A 27,331-nucleotide genomic window follows, 5' to 3' on the forward strand; every position below is an offset into this window, starting at 1 on the left:
TACCATAATATGTTAACATGCTAACAAGAGCATGCTTTCAGTCAGCATTAGGAAAATAACAACATATATGTTAGTGAAGTGTATACTTTTTGAATTAGCTAAAAAGAACAATCTTGATAATATTAGCATGCTAAAATGCTAACTATGACGTTCGTCAAGTATGAAAATATATTACTCTGAGATGTTTAAAATGCTAGCCTGCTAACGTTAGCTTGTTTGAAATACCAAAATATGACTGAAGGTGTATACCTATAAAATTAGTTGAGAAATTAACGTTGGCATGCTAACAGGTATCATTTGTCAAATAACAAATCATTTGACGCTGTGGTCTACACATGTAAAATAGGCAAAAAGATTTGCATGCTAATATTAGAATGCCAACGATTATGCCGCGGGTCGTTAGAATATTTTCTTTGGAGTATAGGGACATCTGACATTATTGCGTGACATCACTTCCTGTCTTCTTTTTGGACCGCGCAGATGGAGAACGGCTGCATCCAGTCAACCGCTACTTACCCGGCCGTGCCCAACGGGAACGGCACGGCGCCCCCCGCTGCCCAGATGCCCCGCCCCGACACTCTGTCGGGCCTCCCTGACCCGCCCGCCCCCGGCTTCTACCTCTGAGCAGCCGGCCTGCAGGCGGCCCAGAGGCACAGGATGAGCGGAGCAGCCTTATTACGTGCAGATAAGACGACAAACACGCCGAATTACACACGCAACCCTCTTTTTTATCTTTCTTTTTGTGTCGTGAGTGGTGTTATCATAAGAGTCCTTTGTTTACTTCCAATGCAGTCAAGATGCTCACCATGTCCAGGAGGACATCCAAGTCCAACCTTTGAGTTACGGTGACCACAAATTCAGGGTTTTCTTCCATGTAGTGATGGAGTGGCAGACCAACCAATGTGTTTGTCTGCACTTCATGAATGTACAGATACTCGAGCGGAAAAAGGAATTTGAGCACTAAATGCAACTTTGACGTGACTCGCGTCAAACATGTCCACCGGTCACTTCATTAGGTACAGTCGAAGAACTCCATCCGATACGAACGTAACGTACGCTCGCTTTTGATGGTTTGCACCACACTCGGTAACGTTCGAGTTGTTGTTCCATCATAATATTAGTGAAGTGTAAGAGGTCCTTCCTTGGTCTACACCAGTGCTTCTCAATTGTTTTTTTCCACGCCCCCTCCCACTAAATTTAAATAGGATTGAGAATCTGATACTATGTATTTATTTATTTATTCCTACAAACCAAACTTTGAGTTTTTGGCACTAGCACCTACATGCCACTTTGTTGAAGGCTTGTGTCTTGTTTTCCCACGCCCCCCCTAAATTAAATTAGGATTAAGAACTTGATAATATTTTTCCATTTATCCATCCGTACAAACCACTCTATGAGTTGCTGCCACCAACACATACTTGCCACCCAGTTGAAGACTTGTGTCTTGTTTTCTCACGCCCCCCCAAATCAAAATAAGATTAAGAACCTGATAATATTTTTCCAAGTATTTATTCCTACAAGCCACTCTATGAGTTGTTGGCACTAGCACTTACATGCCACCTTGCTGAAGATGTGTGTCTTGTTTTCCCACGCCCCCCCCTAAATTGAAATACGATTAAGAACTTGATAATATTTTTCCATTTATTCATCCGTACAAACCACTCTGAGTTGCTGGCACTGGCACCTACATGCCACCTGGATAGGGACTTGTGTATTGTGTTCTTCCCCCCCCCACACACACACCCTCAAATACAAATACCATTAAGAACCTGATAATATTTATTTATTCATTCGTACAAACCGTTCTATGAGTTGCTGGCACTAGTACTTACATGCCACCTTGCTGAAGACGTGTGTCTTGTTTTCCCACGCCCCCCCTAAATTGAAATACGATTAAGAACTTGATAATATTTTTCCATTTATTCATCCGCACAAACCGCTCTTTGAGTTGCTGGCACCAACACATACTTGCCACCTAGCTGAAGACTTGTGTCGTGTTTTCTCACGACCCCCTAAATCAAAAATATGATTAAGAACCTGATAATATTGACCCATGTATTTATTCCTACAAACCGCTCTATGAGTTGCTGGCACTGTCACCTACATGCCACTTAGATAAAGACTTGTGTATTGTGTTCTCGCGCCCCCCTCCCGCAAATAGAAATACGATTGAGAACCTGATAATATTTATTTATTCATTCGTACAAACCGTTGTATGAGTTTCTGGCACAAGCATCTCCATGATACATAGCTGAAGACTTGTTTTTTGTTTTTTCACACACCCCCAAAATTGAAATACGATTGAGAACCTGATCATATTTATTTATTTGTCTGTGCAAACCACTCTATGAGTTGCTGGCACTAGCACTTACATGCCACCTTGCTGAAGACGTGTGTGTTGTTTTCCCACGCCACCCCTAAATTGAAATACGATTAAGAACCTGATAATATTTATTTATTCATTCGTACAAACCGTTGTATGAGTTTCTGGCACAAGCATCTCCATGCTACATAGCTGAAGACTTGTTTTTTGTTTTCCCACGCCCCCCCTAAATTGAAATACGATTAAGAACCTGATAATATTTATTTATTCATCCGTACAAACCACTCTATGAGTTGCTGGCACCAACACATACTTGCCACCTAGCTTCAGACTTGTGTCGTGTTTTCTCACGCCCCCCCAAAATCAAAATACGATTAAGAACCTGATAATATTTTGCCATGCATTTATTCCTACAAACCGCTCTATGAGTTGCTGGCACTGTCACCTACATGCCACCTAGATAAAGACTTGTGTATTGTGTTCTCACGCTCCCCACCCCAAAATAGAAATGCAATTGAGAACCTGATAATATTTATTTATTCATTAGTACAAACCGTTGTATGAGTTGCTGGCACAAGCGTCTCCATGCTACATAGCTGAAGACTTGTTTCTTGTTTTTTCACGCCCCCCCAAAATTGAAACACGATTGAGAACCTGATCATATTTATTTATTTGTCTGTGCAAACCACTCTATGAGTTGCTGGCACTAGCACTTACATGCCACCTAGCTGAATATTCTTGTTTTCTCACCTCACCAAGGCTGTCCTTTGTCACCAATTCTCTTCATAACTTTTATGGACAGAATTCGTACACGCAGTCAGGGCGTTGAGATGATCCGGTTTGGTGACTGCAGGATTAGGTCTTTGCTATTTGCAGATGATGCAGTCCTGATGGCTTCATCTGGCCAGGATCTTCAGCTCTCATTGGATCGGTTCGCAGCCGAGTGTGAAGCAACTGAGATGAGAATCAACATCTCCAAGTCCAAGTCCAAGTCCATGGTTCTCGCCCTGTAAAGGGTGGAATTCCATTTTTGGGTTGTGGGAGGAGATCTTGCCCCAAGTGGAGGAGTTCAAGTAGCTCGGAGACTTGTTCACGAGTAAGGGAAGAGTGGATCGTGAAAGGTGGATCGGCGCAGCGTCTTCAGTAATGCGAACGCTGTATCGATCCGTTGTGGTATAAAGAAGGAGCTGAGCCGGAAGGCAAAGCTCTCAATTTATCGGTCGATCTACGTTCCCATCCTCAGCTATGGTCATAAGCATTGGGTTATGACCCAAAGGACAAGATTACGGGTACAAGCGGCCGAAATTAGTTTCCTCCGCCGGGGGTGGGTCTCTCCCTTAGAGATAGGGTGAGAAACTCTGGCATCCGGGAGGAACTCAGAGTAAAGCCGCTGCTCCTCCACATAGAGAGGAGCCAGATGAGGTGGTTCGGGCATCTGGTCAGGATGCCACCCGAACGCCTCCCTAGGGAGGTGTTTAGGGTACGTTCGGCCGGTAGGAGGCCACAGGAAAGACCGAGGACACGTTGGGAAGACTATGCTGGCCTGGGAGGAGCTGGACAAAGTGGCTGGGGAGAGAGAAGTCTGGGCTTCTCTTTTTAGGCTGCTGCCCCCACGACCCAACCTCATGCATGTATACACGCATGTTTTAGCACAACAAATATACTTGCTCAGCCTGTTGATTAATTTGAGCAATGCTGCCACCGAGCTGCAGCCTTGTATATCCATCAAAAATGAAAAAAGACACTAATATTGGAAGTTCCTTGACTCTTAGCCCCCACACCCTCGGGGGTGCCATTTGAGAAGCACTGGATTAAAGGAGGGTAAAGGTTTTTTTATGCTTCAGCTATGAACATATTTGTGTCATAATTAAATGGAAATTCATTGAGCACAGTCAGGAAACCAATTAACCAATTAACGGCTGTACAGTGCCAATTGGCTCAGCAGTTTTTTCATAATCCTGTGTGCAAACAAGGCGCCATGAATCCATAATCTTCTTAGCGGAGGTGCAGCTGATCATCAAAAGCGAGCGTTCTCTCGGCCCAGGGACTCTTCGGCTCCTTTGCGTCGACGCGACAAGAATGTAGCCCTTCACGCGGCTTCCTTGTTGAGCGGTCAACATGAGATTAAAGGTTTTTGGACAATACCCCGCACTTTATTCGGAGATGCTCTGCTCCGACGGTAACTAACTCTCTTCTTCTGGCGGTCGTGTCGAGATGCTAACTCCTCGCAAGCACAAACCCTCCTCACTCCATGTACGCATTTCTTCTCCACCATGTCGATCGCCGCCAACCTCCGGGGTGCAGAAGTCAAAAAGCATTTGGGGCCACTGACTTGATTTAGGACAGGGGTGTCCACACAATTCAAATCATCATGACAATATCGGGGATACATTTTCTACTTGGGCTGGGCGATGTTTTGAATCGGTCGAAATTGATAATTGGTGATATAATTATGACATACGTAAAATAAAAAAATAAATGTAAAAAAAAGTTTTAAATGTGAACATTTTTATTTTTATTTTCTATGTATTTAAGAATAAATCAAATGTACACCGTTTTTCAATTTCCGTTTTCTTCCGAGGAAAAATAATTCACTTCACTTTGCGTTTTGAATGATAAAAAACTGCTAGTAAGAGGTGGCTAACAATGCAAGTTTTCGATTCGTCTATTTTGCAGATAAAACCCTATTAAGTCATAGAAAAAAAAACCAACAAGGTCTTATTTACATACTGCTAGTACGTATTAACAGACACAGTATACAGTTTAAGTCACTATTCTTCTAATTTTAAAAACATTACTGTAACTTCTACAGAGTGCGTAACAATGAATACTAATTCCGTCAACTACAACGACTAATCGCGGCAGATTTCATGACAGCCAACGACCACGACTTCCGCACAAATGATGACCCAGAACATTACCTTTTGGAGCCTAAAGATACGGAGGATGAGCAAACAAGTTTTAGAAGCTGTGCGCTAAGCAGATCATCGAAAGAGTGACTTTACAATGTCCGCTGATGGGACGCTTGTATCTTTCAGCACAATGCTTGTGCTCCCTGTTTTGCAGGTGTATTCAGAATAATCCATACCAACATTAGCATTCTAATGCTAAGTATGCTAATATAAAATATGTTAGCATACAGTATCAAAATATATGATTATTTTGGTATAAAATTACAAAATGATGCAAAGAACTATATTAAAATGTTAGAATGCTCTCATTGGCATGCTTATATAAGAGAATTTTGCATTTTTCAAGGCTGCCTCCAAGTTTGAAAAAATATGATTTTTAGTCATAAACCTACAAACTGATATACAAAGGTAGCATACAATGTTAAAATGCTAATATATAAAAAATGTTGGCAAACTTCTAAGATGTATCAAAATCTATGATTTTTTGGTATAAAATTAAAATATGATGTAAAGAATTAGCTTAAAATATTAGAATTCTAACAATAGCATGCTAATATAGGAGACTTTAGCATTTTTCTAAACTGGCGCCAAGTTTGAAAAACTATGATAAACTTAAAAAATTATCTAGAAAGGTAGCATACAATATTAAGATGCTAATATAAGAGACATTAGCATATTTCTAAGATGGCGCAGAGTATCAAAGTCTATAATTTTTTTGGTGTAAACATACAAAATTATCTAAAAAGCTTGCTTAAAATGTTAGCATGCTAACATTAGCATGTTAATATAAGAGACGTTAGCAATTTCCTAAGATAGTGCCAAGTATCAAAATCTATGATTTTTGCGTATAAACATATAAAATTATGGAAAGAGCTAGCATAAAACGTGAGAACGCTAACATTAGCATGCAAATATCAGAAATGTTGACATACTTCTAAAATGGCACGAAGTATCAAAATCCACGATTTGCTTACCCTAGCCCACCTACACAAAGTACATGCTAACGTTAGTATTCTAACATTTTATGATAGGTCTGTATATCATTTTGTATGTTTATACCTAAAAATCATAGATTTTGATATTTGGTGCCATCTTAGAACTATGCTAAAGACTCTTATATTACATGCTAATGTTAGCATCCTAACATCTTAAGCAAGGTTTTGGATAATTTTGTATATTTACTCCAAAAATATCATAGCTTTTGATACCTGGCGCCATTTTAGAAGTATGCTAACGTCTCTTATATTAACATGGCAATATTAGCCTGTTAACATTTTATGCTACCTTTTTAGATCATTTTGTATGTTTTAGCCTAAAAATAATAGATTTTTACACTTAGCGCCAGGTTAGGAAAATGATAATGTTAGCATTTTAACATTTATGCTAGCTCTTTACAATATTTTGTATGTTTATACCCAAAAATCCTAGTTTTTGATACAGCATACTTCCAAGATGAAGCCAGGCAGCAAAATCCACGATTTGCTTACCCTAGCCCCCCTACACAAAGTACATGCTAACGTTAGTATTCTAACATTTTATGATCGGTCTGTATATCATTTTGTATGTTTATACCTAAAAATCCTAGATTTTCATACATCTTAGAAGTATGCTAACGTCTTTTATATTCGCATTTTAACATAGATTTTTGGTGCCATCTTACAACTATGCTAACGACTCTTATATTAACATGCTAATGTTAGCATGCTAACATTTTAAGCAAGCTTTTTAGATAATTTTGTATGTTTATACCAAAAAAATGATAGCTTTTGATTCTTGCCGCCATCTTAGAAGTATGCTAACGTCTCTTATATTAACATGGCAATATTAGCCTGTTAACATTTTATGCTACCTTTTTAGACCATTTTGTATGTTGATGCTTAAAAATCATAGATTTTTACACTTGGCGCCAGTTTAGGAAAGTTATAATGTTAGCATTTTAACATTTATGCTAGCTCTTTACAATATTTTGTATGTTATACCCAAAAATCCTAGTTTTTGATACAGCATACTTCCAAGATGAAGCCAGGCAGCAAAATCCACAATGTGCTTACCCCAGCCCGCCTACACAAAGTACGGGTAATTTTATCGATATCACGAGCTATGTCACCTTTTAGCTTTTAGCTTGGACTTCAAGCTAGCACAAACTTTGTGTGTTTGTTTTTTCAATCGTTTGTCCGGCTTTATTAGTGAATGATCGGTCCGATACTTCTCCTGCACCCTCATAATATCAAATAATCCATCCATCTATCCATTTTCTACCGCTTATTCCCCTTTGGGGTCGCGGGAGGCGCTGGTGCCTATCTCAACTACAATCGGGCGTAAGGCGGTGTACACCATGGACAAGTCGCCACGTCATCGCAGGATATCAAATAATGTATCTCATTAATAATCAATTCAAGACCGCTAAAAAAAAACAAGCTGTGGGCTCAAAATGTCCCCCGGACGGCACTTTGGACACCCCTGTTTTATCGTGTCTATATTTATTCACGGTTTGCTGTGATTATGTGTTGGCGGCTGGGTCGTCTCACACGTACAATTCCTTCGGTACTACCGGGTATCGATTCACGTAAAATCAAACGGTGCCATATATCGATACTTCTGTTGCACGTGACCTCGCGTCCGGTTGCAGACTCAACACCGGACAAAGTAAACAATCACTCCAGCAGCACTGAGAGCGGACACAGCCAAACTCCCTCTCAGTAATGTTGCAAATTTCAACTTGGTAGAAAACACTCAAACGTAAAGTAAGGCTCCGCTCTTCCAAAATGAGCTAGCTTGATGCTAATTTACATCGGATTTTCCATACACGTCCTACTGATTAGCATTAGCAATTTCTCATGGCGATTTCAACACCTCCAAATTTGGTAATGAAAACAACAACTAAGATGAATGTTACGATCATACAGCTGGGGTGCAATATGTGCAATACTTACAGTATAAACACTTTGTAAGGCGCAACATAACACATTTAGCTTCATGGATAGAACAGTTATCATAATCAGCTCATTTTTAAATGTCACTTAAAAAAATGCTATTTTATTATCAAACAATGAATTTATTAAGCACCGAATAATGGCACCGTTGAGTACCAGTATCCATTCCCGGGTGTCGGGAATTGGTGCCGTTTGGGTCCAAATGTGAACGATACCCATTCCAAGTTCCAGAGTCAAACCGTGGAGATAATAAGAGCAACGTTTTTACTCGCATGTTGTCACTTTTTAAACGGTCGCAAGCATAAAAATAAGTTAAGCTCTTGGATTCATTTGAAATGACGAGGGCGTTACACAAGTTTGCGACTTTTGAGACACATTTTTTGAAAGAATGTTTTATTTGGGACACGTTAAACTTCGGGTTAGCTCTAAGAAGAAAAACTGCATTTTTAAAGATTTAATTTTGCCCATCGTCCACAATTCTTATGTGCGACTGGAACGCAAGTCTTTGCCTTTACTGTTTGTTCTAAATAGGAAATAAACTCCTAACACGAGGCGGCTAACAATGCCAATTATTTTGCAGATAAAATAATCAAAAAAGCTCCAACCAGGTTTTAATTATGTAGTAACAGATACAGTATAAGTCAGTATTACAGTATTTTTCTCATTTTAACAATATTACGTAACTTCTACGGAGCGCATAACAATGAAGGCTAGGTTCGTCAAGGACGACTACGACTACTAAGTGTGGCAGACTTCGTGAGAGCACAGGACGACTCCTGATGACCCACAACTTTATCTTTCGGAGTCTGAGTATACGGAGGATGAGCTTTCAATAAGAAGCAGATTTTAACCAACATGTGGCTCTAGTGCTGAACGCTTCATCGACAAAAACACAAACATGGTAAAAGTGACTTTACAATGGCCGCTCTCACTGGGACTGTTGTATCTTGGATGTTGTGTAACCTGTATAATAACCAAATTGTAGTAATTATTTTTCTAGCGTATTAACGCTTCAGCATGATACGGTATTAGCCGTACAAGCTAGCTACGGATAGAGATAAGCTAGCTTCTACGTCAACACGAAACGTGTTTGAGTTTGTAATGCACAACACAATGTGATTGGACACCAAGCTGTACTGACTGGAAAAAATGAACAATCACATTACAGTATCTGTAAAGTATTATTTCATGTTGTTTTTTTTTGTACACAGCTAGCCAGACAGCGTATGTACTGTTTTTACCCCTGTTTATTTGGGTAAGCACTCCATTTATTTCGAAATAGCTTGGCTTTAAATTCCACATTTATATCACTCACTCAGCTTCTGTCTGCTCCAACGTCTCACCCATCCGTCATGCTCGCTTCAGGAAGCAACAGTACATCCTCAGTATATTCAACTTCAAAAAGATAAGGTTGTGAATACTCATTTTGTCTTCATTGCCTGTTACCATGTCAATCATGATGAGAACACACTTGCATATGTTTCCGGAAGTATGGACACTCGTTTGTTGCCAGAAGTAGGAAGTGCGTTGCTATAGAAAGAGATAAGCTCGCTTCTACGTCAACACGAAACGTGTTTGAGTTTGTAATGCACAACACTGTGATTAGACACCAATCTGTACTGAGTGAAAAACATGAACAATTATATTACAGTATCTGTAAAGTATTATTACATGTTTTGTTTGTACACAGTTAGCCAAATGGCGTGTATACTGTTTTTCCTCCGTTTATCTGGGAAAGCACTCCATATATGTCAAAATAGGTTGGCTTTTAATTCCACATTCATAGCGCCAAAGTCACTTACACCTCATTCTCCCGGCTTCCGTCTGCTCCAATGTCTTCCTTTATCTTCGTGATGGCTTCTAGAAGTAGCAGTTCATCCTCAATATATTCAGCTTCAAAAAGATAAGGTTGTGAATCCTCGTTTTATCACAAAAATAGTTGTCTTTGTTGTAGGTTATCAAGTCTGCCATGATTAGAACACACTTGCGTTTGTCTCCGGAAGTAGGAAGTGAGTTGCTACGGAAAGCGATAAGCTAGCTTCTACTTCAACACGAAAGTCGTTTGAGTTTGTAATGCACAACACTGTGATAGGACACCAATCTGTACTGAGTGAAAAACATGAACAATCATTTTACAGTATCTGTAAAGTATTATTTCATGTTTTGTTTCTACACAGCTAGCCAGCGAGCGTAAGCACTTTTTTTGTTGTTGATTTGGGTAAGCACTCCATTTATGTCTAAAAAACCTTGGCTTTAAATTCCACATTCATAGCGCCAAAGTCACTTTTACATCACTCCCCTGGCTTCCGTCTGCTCCAACGTCTCACCCTTCCTTCGTGCTCACTTCTAGAAGCAGCAGTTCATCCTCAGTATATTCAGCTTCAGAAAGATAAGGTTGTGAATCCTCATGTTGTCCAAAAATAGTCGTCTTCGTCTGCCATGATGAAAAAACAATTGCGTTTGTTTCTGAAAGTAGGAACGCTCGTTTGATGCCAGACGTAGGAAGTGAGTTGCTATGGAAACGGAAATAAATGTGCCCATGAATTACTTCAGGCAATGATTAGAATGACCAAAATATGGTAAGTATTGTACATATGACATATTGTTATGGAGGTGTCTGTTACTACATTATATATATACTTGCAGTGTGTATATAAAACTTTGATGGATGGGTTTGAAGTTGTTTTAGAACACAGGTGTCAAACTCAAGGCCCGGGGGTCGTATCTGGGCCGTCACATCACTTTAAATGGCCCGCAAACACTTAGGAAAATATGCATCAATGAAGTACCTGATCTTTTCGTACTAAATGTATTTATTTTTTCCATTTGACAAAATAAATATATGCACTGCATGAAATTGCATACCTTTTAAATGTTAATATTCTGCAATATTGCAACAAATAATATATTACCATAGTTTCCACATGTTTTTATTAGTCAAAATAAAAATGAATAATTCAATATCTGCTTGACTTATGGTTTTAAAGCAAGTTATCCATCAAATAGTACACTGCAAAAAGGACAATAGATATTATGGTAAAATTACGACATTTTTTACAGCATATTCAATAGAAAATTGTAAATTCAAAAAAACTCCACCACTCTTTTTTTTTTTTTACTGTAAAATCTATGGTTGTTGTTGCTGTAAATGGAAACATTATACCACATTTATTTTACAGTAACAAACTAGCAGCTCAGTTGCAAGATTTTTTTTTTTTAAATCCAGTGGTACTGTTTTTCTATTTACAGTAATATGTTGGAAAAACTACCTTCAATTTTACAGTAAAATTCTGGCAACTAAGCTGCCAGTATTTTACGGTAAAATAACTGTGGCGCCATTTTAAAATTGTAAATGAACGGTGGGTAATTTTTTCCCATTTACTGTAATAAAATGTTTAAAAAGTGTGTAGATTTTACATTTAAAAAACGGTGACCAGAATTTAACTGTGAAATACACAATTTTTTTTTTTACAGTGTCCGTAAAAATATATATATTTAATAATAAAACGCAGAGGAAAATCCATAAATGATTCACTGTTACAAGCAGCCCTCTGGTGGCAGCCATAACTGCGATGGGGCCCTCAATGAAAACGAGTTTGAGACCCCTGTTTTAGAGGCTTTGAAGTCCAGAACGGTGACTCTTATTAGCCACATCTTCCAAGCATTGTTATCATCTTTAAAATCCTACAAAAAAAAAATAAAAAAATGTCACTCATAATGATTGTGAAAGATAGGCAACGTTTTTTTTAAATCAGTATTTTACCTTCGATGCGTCCGTCACCCGCAGGATTCTCACAGTAGTGAGGCGGAAACGCCCCGGTGAATGAACGCCTGTCCGACGCAGCGTCCGATAAAAAGATTGTAAGACGCCAACCAGTCCGCGCGGAGGAGGAAAAAAAACAGTTCTTGCAGCAGTCGGAGGAGAGGGGGAAAACATAAATAAATACCAAAAGCGAGGATTCCCTGCAGGACGGACCCGGTCGTGAATGTTTCCTATTCCCGCTTTTGTCCTTTCTTTTTGAGGAAAATGGCCGTAAATTGAGGTGAGGAGATGCTGAAAAGAGATTGAATTGTTGCTGGTGGTTCTTTTTGATGTCTATGTTTTATGTTCCAATGTGACACACAAATGTCCTTCCTCTCTTCTTCTTTTCTTTTCTACATCAGAAGTGTTTCGCTCTATTTAATGTGACTTATTGAAGACGTTTCGTGTATATACATCCATAACGCAGCTCGGACATTTACAGTGTACATAGATTTGCCGCCACTATAGTTCCACGCACTGTTTTGGCAAACACTCGTCCCTTTTTGGCTTGTTGTGGTTTTTTGTTTTGTTTTTCAAAAAAGAGGTGTAAATAGTGCTGACCAGGACAACAAAACACCGGCCGGACCTATGACAGCCTGGAAATGGTGCCATACTGCCGATATTCTAGCGTATAGGCTGTGATAATAAACTCAAAGCGGGAAGGACACGACCATGTTTTCTTTGTCCTTTCCAGACGTCTGCTTTTCCTTCTTGCAAATACATCAATAATAATATTGAAAAAAAAAAAAAAAAAAGATCTCAGTGATCACGTTGTTGGGGGGGGTGAAAAAATGCACCGACATGTGGAGCCCCGACATGTAATGGTGCTTTGTGTAGCATTTTAACATCAATAAACCATTGCCACATTATCTGCCGACTGTGCTTCATGACCATGTTCACATGACAGCCCTCTGGTACACAGGTGTCAAACTCAAGGCCCGAGGGCCAAATTTGGCCCTTGAAAGCCTGGAAATAATATGTATCAATTAAGTACTGTAACTTTTCTTACTAAATGTATTCTTTCTTTCTATTTCGGGAGAAATTTTTTCTCAATACATATATGTTAAAGGCCTACTGAAATGAGATTTTCTTATATAAACGGGGATAGCAGGTCCATTCTATGTGTCATACTTGATTATTTTGCGATATTGCCATATTTTTGCTGAAAGGATTTAATTGAAAACATCGATGATAAAGTTTGCAACTTTTGGTCGCTAATAAAAAAGCCTTGCCTGTACCGGAAGTAGCAGACAATGTTTGCGTGACGTCACTGGTTGTAAAGCTCCTCACATCCTCACATTGTTTACAATCATGGCCACCTGCAGCGAGAGCGATTCGGCCAGAGAAAGCGACGATTTCCCCATTAATTTGAGCGAGGATGAAAGATTTGTGAATGAGGATAGTGAGAGTGAAGGACTAGAAAGAAAAAAAAAGACGAGGGCAATGGGAGCGATTCAGATGTTATTAGACACATTTACTAGGATAATTCTGTAAAATCCCTTATCTGCTTATCGTGTTACTAGTGTTTTAGTGAGATTAAATAGTCATACCTGAAAGTCGGAGGGGTGTGGTGACCGCCAGTCTCTCTGAGGGAAACCAGGGAGGAGCCAAGAAAGTCGCAGCTGCCTCTTTGACAGCTGCAGGAGGAATGACACAAGCTCCGCTCATGTCTACGGTAAGAGCCGACTTATTACCACAATTTTCTCACTGAAACCTGCCGGTTGACATATGGTAGAGAACCATGTTCGCTTGACCGCTTTGTTCCATATTAAAGCTTCACCGTCATCCTTATGTAATGTAAACAAAGAAACACCGGCTGTGTTTGTGTTGCTACAGCCAGCTGCAATACACCGCTTTCCACCAACATCTTTCTTCTTTGTAGTCTCCATTATTAATTGAACAAATTGCAAAAGATTCAGCAACACAAATGTCCAGAATACTGTGTAATTATACGAGAAAAACAGACTACTTTTAGCCATGATCGGTGCTGGAAGAACATGTCCGCTACCACCGGTGACATCACGCGTCATCATACTACGACGTTTTCAACAGGATACTTCGCGGGAAATTTAAAATTGCAATTTAGTAAACTAACCCGGCCGTATTGGCATGTGTTGCAATGTTAATATTTCATCATTGATATATAAACTACCAGACTGCGTGGTGGGTAGTAGTGGGTTTCAGTAGGCCTTTAACTTAAATATTGTGTAATTATGCAAAAATATATGATCAAACATTCAAACCATTTTTAAATAGAAATTAATACTAATAATAATTATTTCAAAGCAAGTTATCCATCTAATTGTGCAATGTAGAAGTAGCACTAGATTTCATTATAAAATTGTGAAATTTACTGTCGTTTTAACAGCATTTTTCTCCAAATGAAAAAAAACCAGTACTCTTTTTTAACTGTAATAACCTACGGTGTTGTTTAACTGGAAGCTCAGGTGTTAAAATTTAACTGTAAAGTTGCATTTTTTTTAATGTATTTACAGTAAAAAAAACTAATGTAAATTTTACAGTAAAATTCTAACAACTGAGCTGCCTTATTTTTTTTAACCATAAAAACAGCAGTACTGTTTTTCCATTTACAGTAATATACACAACATTTTGAGGTGAAATTATTGCAGCTTACTAAATTATAATAATATAACTATTATAATATTTGTTTTTTAAAGTGAGAACAATTTGTTACTATTATTATTATTTTTATTTTATTTATTTATTTTTTTTGTCCTGTCCAGCTTCTCAGGCAAATCATATAGTTGATGTAGATGCCCATATCGGCTGTTCAGATTTACTTTACAAAAGAGAAGTGTAAGATACTTCTCTTGTTGCCTTATTTCAATTTGACTTTATTAAATGTATTTATATTATCATTAGGTGCCTATATTTTTATCATTCTTTATTATTATAATACAATTATTATAATAATTTTAAAAAGTGAAAAACATTTGTATTGGGGTGCTCCAAGTAAAATTCTGTTTAGGCACCCAATTTAACACTTAAAGGCCTTCTCCCACCCATTAAAATGATGTGCAATTATGTTTATCTATAAATATAAAAAATAACATTAAAAAATTCCAATACATTTTTCTTCAATACAATTTTTAATAAATTTTTTTTGTATTATTGTGTATATATATATATATATATATATATATATATATATATATATATATATATATATATATATACATTAGATTCAGACAAGTTGAGGTATTAGAATGTGGGTTTTTCACTGTCACACTTCTGAGAAAGACTTTATTAAATACATCTCACAACCACGTCTGAAAATAAAACAGAAGATATACAGTCAAAAAGAAAAATAATGAACCTATAAAATACTGTATAAAATTTAGATTTACGTAAAACATTCTATAATAGAAAAATATAAATCATAATGATGCATTCATCAAAATGGAAAAATTCAATCATTTTGCTTTTTTAAATTTTCTTATGAAATTATTTATAAAAATGAAATAATATAGATATAATTAGATAATACCAATAAAAATTGGTATGTATCTATTTAGTGACAAAAAAAATAAAACAGTTCATGGCTATACGTCTACATTTGCATTAATTTATTTCTGTGACAAAGTAAGAAATATATATACTATATTTTGTCTCCTCTTTTACTTTTTTCCGGACAGAACACTTTTATCCACAATGTAATGTTGTTTTGAGGGGCAGGTTTTTGAACATTATTCAAATAACTGAACAAACTTCATGAAATATGTATCACTGAAATATTTCTTACAGGTGAGTAAAAGTGATGATGTACATTGTGTGGCAGCAATGAAGTGATGAAGTCATGAATTATGTCAATGATGTTGTTGTAGCCTGAAGCTAATAAAGCGCAACCGTGCGGAGAGACGGGGTGTTGGGTGGGGGGGGATTACGTCACTATAAACGTCACCACTGATTGGCTCGCCGTAAAGAGGGACTTCCTGTATGTGGATACAAGGCGGAAAGAAACTCAATGGCGTTTTCTAACGCGAGGAAAGAAACACATTGAAGAAGGTGAGCCGTAATTGTGTGTGAAGTTACCTTATTTTGAACGGAAATAGACAAACAATACGTGGGGGAAAAAATGTATGTTTTACTTTAACTGTACGTGTTCGCCGCTGTTTCTTTAAACTCCTAACTTCCGTATTTGCCGCACTTCCGGATTATGAAGGACTACATTTTGACTACTGGTGGTGGTGGGGGGGATTAACACTAATTGTTAAAAGTTGGAAATAAAACCTCCATGCTTTTATATATTGTGTTTTTTATTTTGTTTCTTTGTCATGAAAAAGGGAGGTTTTCAGGTTGGGGCACTAATTATAAGTGTATCTTGTGTTTTATGTTGATTTAATAAAAAAAATTTAAAAAGTAATATCCATCCATTTTCTACCGCTTATTCCCTTTTGGGGTCGCGGGGGACGCTGGCGCCTATCTCAGCTACAATCGGGCGGAAGGTGGGGTACACCCTGGACAAGTCGCCACCTCATCGCAGGGCCAACACAGATAGACAACATTCACACCCACATTCACACACTAGGGCCAATTTAGTGTTGCCAATCAACCTATCCCCAGGTGCATGTCTTTGGAAGTGGGAGGAAGCCGGAGTACCCGAAGGGAACCCACGCATTCACGGGGAGAACATGCAAACTCCACACAGAAAGATCCCGAGCCTGGATTTGAACCCAGGACTGCAGGACCTTCGTATTGTGAGGCAGACGCACTAACCCCTCTGCCACCGTGAAGCCAGAAAAAATATTAAAATAATTTTCTGCGGCCTGGTACCAATCGGGCCACGGCCCGGAGGTTGGGGACCACTGAACTATATTGTCATTAGAGCAGAAGTGTGTTGACAACGATGGAAAAAAGGGTTTTAACTGAGAATAGAATAGAATAGAGTTTTATTGTCATTATTGCAGTGAACGGGTTCAAAGAACAACAAAATTGGAGCAGATCCCCTAAGTTGCATATACAATATGGGTATATAAATAGTAAAAAAAGATAGAAGAGATGTATCTATATATATATATATGTATATATATCCACACATGCATACATGCATACATAAGAATATGTATACACACATACATATAACAGTATTGCACATTATAGTCCGGAAAAAAAAATAAAAAATTAAAAGACATGACACATGAGGACATGATGGACATATTGTGCTCACTCAGTTCCAAAATGACTCAACTTTGCTACCTAAAACATGCCATAAAAAACAATGTCCAAATATTGTCCTGCATGTTGAGTCTTGTCTCTCTTTGGATGGACAAATATTGTTAATGCTTTGAAAGTGGGCTATGTTCACCTCAGGTGGTAATAGAAGATACAAATATGTATTTTTACAATTGTGTAAGTTAGGGTTGTATGGTGTACCGGTACTAGTATAGTATTGCGGTACTAATGAATCAAAAATGGTACTATACTCCTTTTGAAAAGAACGGGTTCCCGGGCATGACGGCACGTCGTGACATTGCTGGTTTTACAAGCAGAGGATTATGTTCGGCAGCGCGCTCACACAGAGTACTTACAAGCAGACACAGTGTGTAGACAGAAAAGGGAGAATGGACGCATTTTAGTCTAAAAAAATAACGATAAATGTGAAGTTATAACACTGAAACGCTCTAAGGAAGAGGTGCTTTAAGACATGGCTAGCTAGTTAACAGCTAATGTCCATCCGCAGTCCGCCGTGTTTTAGCTACTTCTAAATCACTAATCCTCGCCTCCATGGTGACAAATAAAGTAATTTTATTACATGTAACATTATCACTGGAGGACAGGGTTTAGCTAAACATGCTTCACTACACACCGTAGGAGGATACAACAGGTCACCGCTAACAAAAGCTAGCGCACCTGAATGTAAACAAATGGCATGGGTGGATCTACACCTGACATCCACTGTAATGATACCAAATGCAGGAGCGTATCTAGTAGGAGTGTGAGGAAAAATCGATTCGAATACGAATCGGGATTCTCACGTTGTGGGATTCAGAATCGATTCTCATTTAAAAAAAAAAAGAAATCTAATGTTTTTATTTTTATTTTATCAATCCAACAAAACAACACACAGCAATACCACAACAATGCAATCCAATTCCAAAACCAAACCTGACCCAGCAACACTCAGAACTGCAATAAACAGAGCAATTGAGAGGAGACACAAACACGACACAGGACAAACCAAAAGTAGTGAAACAAAAATGAATATTATCAACAACAGTATCAATATTAGTTCTAATTTCAGCATAGCAGTGATTAAAAATCCCTCATTGACATTATCATTAGACATTTATAAAAAAAAAAAAAAAAAAAGAACAATAGTGTCACAGTGGCTTACACTTGCATCGCATAAGCTTGACAACACACTGTGTCCAATGTTTTCACAAAGATAAAATAAGTCATATTTTTGGTTCGTTTAATAGTTAAAACAAATTTACATTATTGCAATCAGTTGATAAAACATTGTCCTTAACAAATATAAAAGTTTTTTTACAAAAATCTACTACTCTGCTAGCATGTCAGCAGACTGGGGTAGATCCTGCTGAAATTCTATGTATTGAATGAATACAGAATCGTTTTGAATCGGAATATATCGTTTTTGAATCGAGAATCGCGTTGAATCGAAAAAAATCGATATATAATCGAATCGCGACCCCAAGAATCAATATTGAATCAAATCGTGGGACACCCAAAGATTCGCAGCCCTAGTATCTAGTCAATACTACTATGATTACATTGATATTTTTTATCGTCACAAAATCTTTTTTTTTTTTTATTCATATATGTTTATAAACTCGGTAAATACGTCCCATGACACATGAGGACTTTGAATATGACCAATGTATAATCCTGTAACTACTTGGTATCGGATCTATACCTAAATGTGTGGTATCATCCATAACTAATGTAAAGTGTCAAACAAGAGAATAAGTGATTGTTACATTTTTACAGAAGTGTTGATAGAACATGTTAAAACTTAAAATAAGCAAATATTAACAGTAAATAAACAATTGGGTTAATAATATATTTTTTAAAGTTTTTCCCTCATAATGTTGGAAAAAAAATAATACAATGATACAGGGGGGTCACTAGACCTAATACTGTACTGGGGCACACCTGGGGTACAAATAATTCATGTGAGCGTGCAAAGCGCGCAAGCAAAACATTTTTAGGACTTACTTATCATAAAAAATACATAAATAGTGCTTTAAACTATGAAATCATATCAGATTATGTTGTATGGATCTTTGATTAACCACCTGAAATTAACTAATGCATTTGACCTACTTGTGAGCTTTTTAACTCCAGACTTCTAAACTGCTACTGGTAAAAGCAAATAGGAAGAGCAATGAATCTTTTTGAAAAATATATTGCAGTAATCATCTGCAAATTTAACATCTACAAAAGTAAAACAAAATATAAAGCACCCCTACATCTCTGGGTTCTTTTATATTATTTAATTTCCATTTATGGCAATGTGGCTAATCCTATTTCAGATACACAAAACTATAAAATATACACAAAACAATAAAGCCACGGTAGTAGAATAAATGCACAACTGTTGTGTGTCTGTTCAGGGAATCATTTTCTGAGAAGTAAACTGTAACGTCTCCTTTTCATTTTTGCAAAGTGGTCAATCACTCTGGACAGACATGGAAATATTACAGTAACTGTTATACAGTTGACTAGTGGTTCCCAACTGCTGGGTCGTGGCATAAAAGTGGATTGTGCGTCATTTTCAGTGAGTCGCAGTCAGATGTGTGCATGAAAAAAAAAAAGTTTAGGGAGAAAAAAATCAAATTGTGGCAACAAAACCAGATATTTTTAACCATTTTTCTAGTGACTATTAGTGAGTATTTTAGCAAAAGGCAAACCGACTAACAAGTTGGAGGAGGACTCAGGACAGACATGGAAATATATTTTTTAAAAATCTAAATGGGGCAACAAAACCCAATATTTTCAGCCATCTTTCTGAAAACAAATACAGAAATGTTACTATTTTTTCTGGAAACAAAACCAGATGCTTTAGCTGTAGCCATTTTTCTGGTGACAAAACAAGATTATTTTAGTCAAAGTCACACCGATTAACAAGACAAGTCTACTGTGCTATTTTTCTGTGAAATAAACTTGAATGATTAACAAATTTGGCTCACGACTTGATGATATGGAAAAATGTTTTTCTTCCTGAAGATAAAGCATTTGAGAAGCACTCAACTCACACATGCTTACTCCAAATCATCATTGATGCAGAACCAGCAGACAATAACCAACATTATGTTTCATGTTCATTGGAAATTCCCCCGACAGCTCGTACAGCAAATGAATATGTTTGTCTTGATACAAGGAATAACGTTAGCTAACTTAGTATCAACTTAAGACAATGATGTTGCCTAGCTAGCTAGGACTTCACTTACATCTCTCATTCCTCGCTTCTTCTCTGCTGCGGGCGAATAACTGTCTTAAATCCATCTAGGAGTTACAGTTTGAGTCAAATCAAAATCAAAATGTTGTAATTAACAAATTGTTGTTGGCTAACTTCACCTACCTCACGCAGTGATTCGAATCCTCTCTCTCTCTCTCTCTCTCTCTCTCTCTCTCTCTCTCTCTCTGTCTCTTTCTCTCTGTCTCTCTCTCTCAACCGAAGTCTCGATCCACACGTGAATAAATTACCATATTAAGTAGCCATGTGCTCACTGTTAGTGGAGTGAATACAGTAGCAATCAATTACCATATTAAGTAGTATGTGCGCTGTTGTCTATGTTATGTAGACTTAAAACTCTGAAGCGTTTTTTTTTATTGGTGAAATTTTTACTGGGGCACTGCAGATCAACAGAGGGGCACGTGCCCCACTGAAATATGTCTGGCGACGCCCCTGCAATGATATACTTATTTTGAGGACGAAAACCCTTGACACTTGAGGGTAGCCTTGAGGGTGAGTAAAAATCGACGTTTTGTATTGGTTTTGAAAAGGAAGTGGCAAACGTTTGGACACTCGTATGTCCATCCTCCAACAGAGTGTGTTGTTAATTTCCGGTTTTTAATGGAGCCTCCAATGGGGTCCTCGCGAGATGGCTGTCATGCTTATTTCCCACCAGCAGATGGCAGCAGAGCACAGGTGAACACATGTGGAGGCTTGAGGAGAGGGAAAGCAAGGAGAGAAGAAAAGAGTGAAGGAGGAGAGAAAGGTTGAACATAGTTAAGTGGAAAAAGGCTTTCAATCAAAGCAGGAAGAGAAATTAAAATATTTAAATGGCATAGTTAGATTTTCCAATTAATTGCCATTCTTATTTGTAACGAATCTTAATCAATAAAAAAAGTTTTAAAAAAAATAAAAAGTTAATCCAACGTTATTTTTAAAAAGTATTGATTTTGAATCAAGAATGGATTGTGAATCAAATCATTACCCAAGGAATCGGATCGCATCGCTAGTATTATGCTCCCAGAAAAATAGGTTTTCGAATGAATCTTGATTCTTACTGCTGACAATTCGTTTTTAATCAATTTTTTAAAAATCTAAATCTGATCTAAAAAAAATTAAACAAAAAATATGTTTATTTTTTTTTTGTGTCTAAAATATGTCCAGTCCAGCCACTTTATTAAATGTTTGGGTAGAATTTTATTCAACTAAACCAGTTTTCTATACATCCATCTTCTTCCACTTATCCGTGGTCAGGTCGCGGGGGCAGCAGCCTAAGCAGGGAAGCCCAGACTTCCCTCTCCCCAGCCACTTCGTCCAGCTCCTCCCAGGGGATCCCGAGGCGTTCCCAGGCCAGCCGGGAGACATAGTCTTCCCAGCGTGTCCTGGGTCTTCCCCGTGGCCTCCTACCGGTCGGACGTGCCCGACGAAACACCTCCCTAGGGAGGGTGGCATCCTGACCAGATGCCCGAACCACCTCATCTGGCTCCTCTCGATGTGGAGGAGCAGCAGCTTTACTTTGAGCTCCTCCCGGATGACAGAGCTTCTCACCCTATCTCTAAGGGAGAGCCCCGCCACCCGGCGGAGGAAACTCATTTTGTATGCTTGTTTCCGTGATCTTGTGCTTTTCAGTCATAACTCAAAGCTCATGACCACAGGTGAGGATGAGAACGGAGATCGACTGATAAATTGAGAGAGAGCTTTGCCTTCCGGCTCAACTCCTTCTTCACCACAATGGATCGATACAGCGTCCGCATTACTGAAGTTTTCTTTTAAGTAATATATATGTTGATCAGAGCTGTTTATTTTATCGAGAAATGTAGTGGCACCCAATGTTAGTAAAAGTAATCATTTTGAATAAAGAATCGTTTTGAATCAAGAATCTATTCTGAATCGAATTGTCACCTCAGGAATCCGATCAAATGGTTTGTATGAGGGGTGTCAAAAAATGGATTTTCTTTTTTTTTTTTTTTTTTTTTTTATGAAAAAAAAATGGATTTTTGAATTAATTGCAATTCTTATTTGTAAAGATTCTTAATCAATTAAAAAAATGAACCCAATGTTTTTAAAAAAATATTTCGATTGTGAATCAAGAATCAATTCAGAATCAGATCGAATTGTTAGTACTCTGCTCTCCAGAAAAATTGATTTTCGAATGCATTGCGATTATTTTTGGTAACGATTCTTAATCTTTTTTTTTTTTTAAATCTGAAATTGATCTAAAAAATATTTCCTGTCTAGCCACTTTATTAAATGTTTGGGTAGAATTTTACTAAACAAAACCAGTTTTCTTTTAAGTAATATAGAATTTAATCAGAGCTGGCACCCAATGTTATCAAAAATATTGATTTTCCATCAAGAATAGATTCTGAATCGAATTGTCACCTCAGAATTCCGATTAATTGGTTAGTATTAGGAGTGTCAAAAAATGCATTTTCAAATGAATTGCAATTCTTATCTGCAACGATTCTTAATCGATTTAAAAAAATTAAAAAATCTATTAAAAAAAATAAAAAAATAACAATGTTTTTAAAAAAAAGTATCAATTTTCAATCGAGAAACATTTTGAATGAAGAATCGATTCTGAATTATATGTTTATCCCAGGAATCTGATTGAACGGTTAGTATTAGGCGGCCAAAAAAAAGATTTTCGAATGAATCGCGATTCTTATTGGTAAATATTCTTAATCTATTAAAAATGATTACAAATATATTTATTTATGTATTTTCTTTTTTAAGTCTGTCCAGTCCAGCCACTTAATTAAATGTTTTGATTTTTGACGTATATGTACGATAGTCTCTCAGCATTAACGCAATATGAATGTTTTGACTCATGTACGATTGACTCTCTACATTACCACAAAAATAAAACACGATAAAAATGTCTTGACATCTGTACGATTCATTCTCAGCATTAACCCGATAAAAATGTCTTGACGTATGTACGATTGACTTAGCATTAACATGATAAAAATGTCTTGACGTATGTACAATTGACTCTTAGCATTAACAAGATAAGAAGAATGTTTTTTGATCTACAATTGACTCTCAGCGTTAACCAGGATAACATTTTTTTTGAGGTATGTATGATTGACTCTTATCATTAACACATTAAAAATGTATTGACATATGTACAATTGCCTCATAGCAATAACATGAAAATAAAGTGTTTTAGACATATGTACGATTTACATTTTAGCATTAACATGATAAAAATGTTTTGACGTATGTACAATTGAGTCTTAGCATTATCACGATAAAAATGTCTTAATGTATGTACTATTGACTCTTAGTATAAACACAATAAGGACGCTTTTTGACGTATGCACGATTGACTCAGCATTAACCCGATAAAAATGTCTTGACGTATGTACGATTGACTTAGCATTAACATGATAAAAATGTCATGACGTATGTACAATTGACTCTCAGCATTAACCAATAACATTTTTTTGAGGTATGTATGATTGACTCTTAGCATTAACACATTAAAAATGAAATGTATTGACATATGTACAATTGCCTCAGAGCAATAAAACGAAAATAAAGTGTTTTAGACATATGTACGATTGACTCCTAGCATTAACACGATAAAAATGTCTCGACGTATGTACGATTGATTCTCAGCATTAACACGATAATTTATTGGCGTATATATGATTGACTCTTAGCATTAAAATGATAAAAATGTCTCGACGTATGTACGATTGACTTTTAGCATCAACACGATAAAAATGTCTCAACGTATGTACAATTGACTCTTAGCATTAACACGTTAAAAATGTCTCGACGCACAGTATGTACGACTGACTCTTAGCATTAACATGATAAAAATGTCTCGACATATGTAAGATTGATTCTCAGCAATAACACAATAAAAATGTATTGGCGTATATATGATTCACTCTTAGCATTAACACGATAAAAATGTCTTGACATATGTACGATTGATTCTCAGCATGACCATGATAAAAATGTCTCGACGTATGTACGATTGACTCTTGGCATTAACACAATAAAAATGTATTGGCTTCTATATGATTGACTCTTAGCATTAACACGATAAAAATGTCTTAACGTATGTACGATTGACTCTTAGCATTAACACGATAACAAATGTTTTGACTTATGTACGATGAACTCTTAGCATTAACACGATAAAAATGTATTGACGTACTGTATGTACGATTGACTCCTAGCATTAACACGATAAAAATGTCTCGACGTATGTACGATTGACTCTTAGCATTAACATGATAAAAATGTCTCGACATATGTACAATTGTTTCTCAGCAATAACACAATAAAAATATATTGGCGTATATATGATTGACTCTTAGCATTAACACGATAAAAATGTCTTGACGTATGTACGATTGACTCTTAGCATTAACACGATAAAAGTGTCTCGACATATGTACGATTGATTCTCAGCAATAACACAATAAAAATGTATTGACGTACTGTATCTACGATTGACTCAGCATTAACACGATAAAAATGTCTCGACGTATGTACGATTGACTCTTAGCATTAACATGATAAAAATGTCTCGACGTATGTACGTTTGATTCTCAGCATCAACACGATAAAAATGTATTGGCGTATATATGATTGACTCAGCATTAACACGATAAAAATGTATTGACGTATGTAAGATTGACTCTTGGCATTAACACAATAAAAATGTCTTGACGTATGTACGATTGACTCTTGGCATTAACACAATAAAAATGTCTTGACGTATGTACGATAGATTCTCAGCATTAACCCGATAAAAATGTACCGGGTTATATATGATTGACTCTTAGCATTAACACGATAAAAATGTCTTGACGTATGTACGATTGACTCTTAGCATTAACACGATAAAAATGTCATGACGTATGTACAATTGACTCTTAGCATTAACAAGATAAGAAGAATGTTTTTTGATGTACGATTGACTCTCAGCATTAACCGATAACATTTTTTTGAGGTATGTATGATTGACTCTTAGCATTAACACATTAAAAATGAAATGTATTGACATATGTACAATTGCCTCAGAGCAATAAAACGAAAATAAAGTGTTTTAGACATATGTACGATTGACTCCTAGCATTAACACGATAAAAATGTCTCAACGTATGTACGATTGATTCTCAGCCTTAACACAATAATTTATTGGCGTATATATGATTGACTCTTAGCATTAAAATGACAAAAATGTCTTGACGTATGTACGATTGACTTTTAGCATCAACACGATAAAAATGTCTCAACCTATGTACAATTGACTCTTAGCATTAACACGTTAAAAATGTCTCGACGCACAGTATGTACGACTGACTCTTAGCATTAACATGATAAAAATGTCTCGACATATGTAAGATTGATTCTCAGCAATAACACAATAAAAATGTATTGGCGTATATATGATTGACTCTTAGCATTAACACGATAAAAATGTCTTGACATATGTACGATTGATTCTCAGCATTACCATGATAAAAATGTCTCGACGTATGTACGATTGACTTTTGGCATTAACACGATAAAAATGTATTGGCTTCTATATGATTGACTCTTAGCATTAACACGATAAAAATGTCTTAACGTATGTACGATTGACTCTTAGCATTAACACAATAAAAAATGTTTTGACTTATGTACGATGAACTCTTAGCATTAACACGATAAAAATGTATTGACGTACTGTATGTACGATTGACTCCTAGCATTAACACGATAAAAATGTCTCGACGTATATACGATTGACTCTTAGCATTAACATGATAAAAATGTCTCGACATATGTACAATTGTTTCTCAGCAATAACACAATAAAAATGTATTGGCGTATATATGATTGACTCTTAGCATTAACACGATAAAAATGTCTTGACGTATGTACGATTGACTCTTAGCATTAACACGATAAAAATGTCTCGACATATGTACGATTGATTCTCAGCAATAACACAATAAAAATGTATTGACGTACTGTATCTACGATTGACTCAGCATTAACACGATAAAAATGTCTCGACGTATGTACGATTGACTCTTAGCATTAACATGATAAAAATGTCTCGACGTATGTACGTTTGATTCTCAGCATTAACACGATAAAAATGTATTGGCGTATATATGATTGACTCAGCATTAACACGATAAAAATGTATTGACGTATGTACGATTGACTCTTAGCATTAACACGATAAAAATGTCTTGACGTATGTACGATTGACTCTTGGCATTAACATAATAAAAATGTCTTGACGTATGTACGATTGATTCTCAGCATAATCCCGATAAAAATGTACCGGGTTATATATGATTGACTCTTAGCATTAACACGATAAAAATGTCTTGACGTATGTACGACTGACTCTTAGCATTAACACGATAAAAATGTCCCGACATATGTACGATTGATTCTCAGCAATAACACAATAAAAATGTATTGACGTACTGCATCTATGACTGACTCCTAGCATTAACACGATAAAAATGTCTCGACGTATGTACGATTGACTCTTAGCAGTAACATGATAAAAATGTCTCGACGTATGTACGTTTGATTCTCAGCATTAACGCGATAAAAATGTATTGGCTTATATATGATTGACTCTTAGCATTAACACGATAAAAATGTCTTGACGTATGTACGATTGACTCTTAGCATTAACATGATAAAAATGTCTCGACATATGTACGATTGATTCTCAGCAATAACACAATAAAAATGTATTGGCGTATATATGATTGACTCTTAGCATTAACACGATAAAAATGTCTTGACATATGTACGATTGATTCTCAGCATTACCATGATAAAAATGTCTCAACGTATGTACGATGGACTCTTGGCATTAACACGATAAAAATGTCTCCACGTATGTACGATTGATTCTCAGCATTAACCCGATAAAAATGTATTGGC

The 27,331-nt window shown here is 36.7% G+C and overlaps 1 protein-coding gene across 1 annotated transcript in view; it reads left to right on the forward strand.

The window, feature by feature from the left end:
- Window positions 1-14,412, forward strand: part of LOC133537847 (aryl hydrocarbon receptor-like) — a 93,271-nt gene extending 78,859 nt beyond the window's left edge. Inside the window, exon 11 of the mRNA XM_061878917.1 lies at window positions 481-14,412. Coding sequence (XP_061734901.1) covers window positions 481-624 — 144 coding nt within the window. The 3' untranslated portion in view covers window positions 625-14,412. The remainder of the gene's footprint in view (window positions 1-480) is intronic.
- The last annotated feature ends 12,919 nt before the right edge of the window (window positions 14,413-27,331 follow it).

The sequence above is a fragment of the Nerophis ophidion genome, linkage group LG19, assembly GCF_033978795.1.
Source record: "Nerophis ophidion isolate RoL-2023_Sa linkage group LG19, RoL_Noph_v1.0, whole genome shotgun sequence".
NCBI classification, from domain to species: domain Eukaryota; kingdom Metazoa; phylum Chordata; class Actinopteri; order Syngnathiformes; family Syngnathidae; genus Nerophis; species Nerophis ophidion.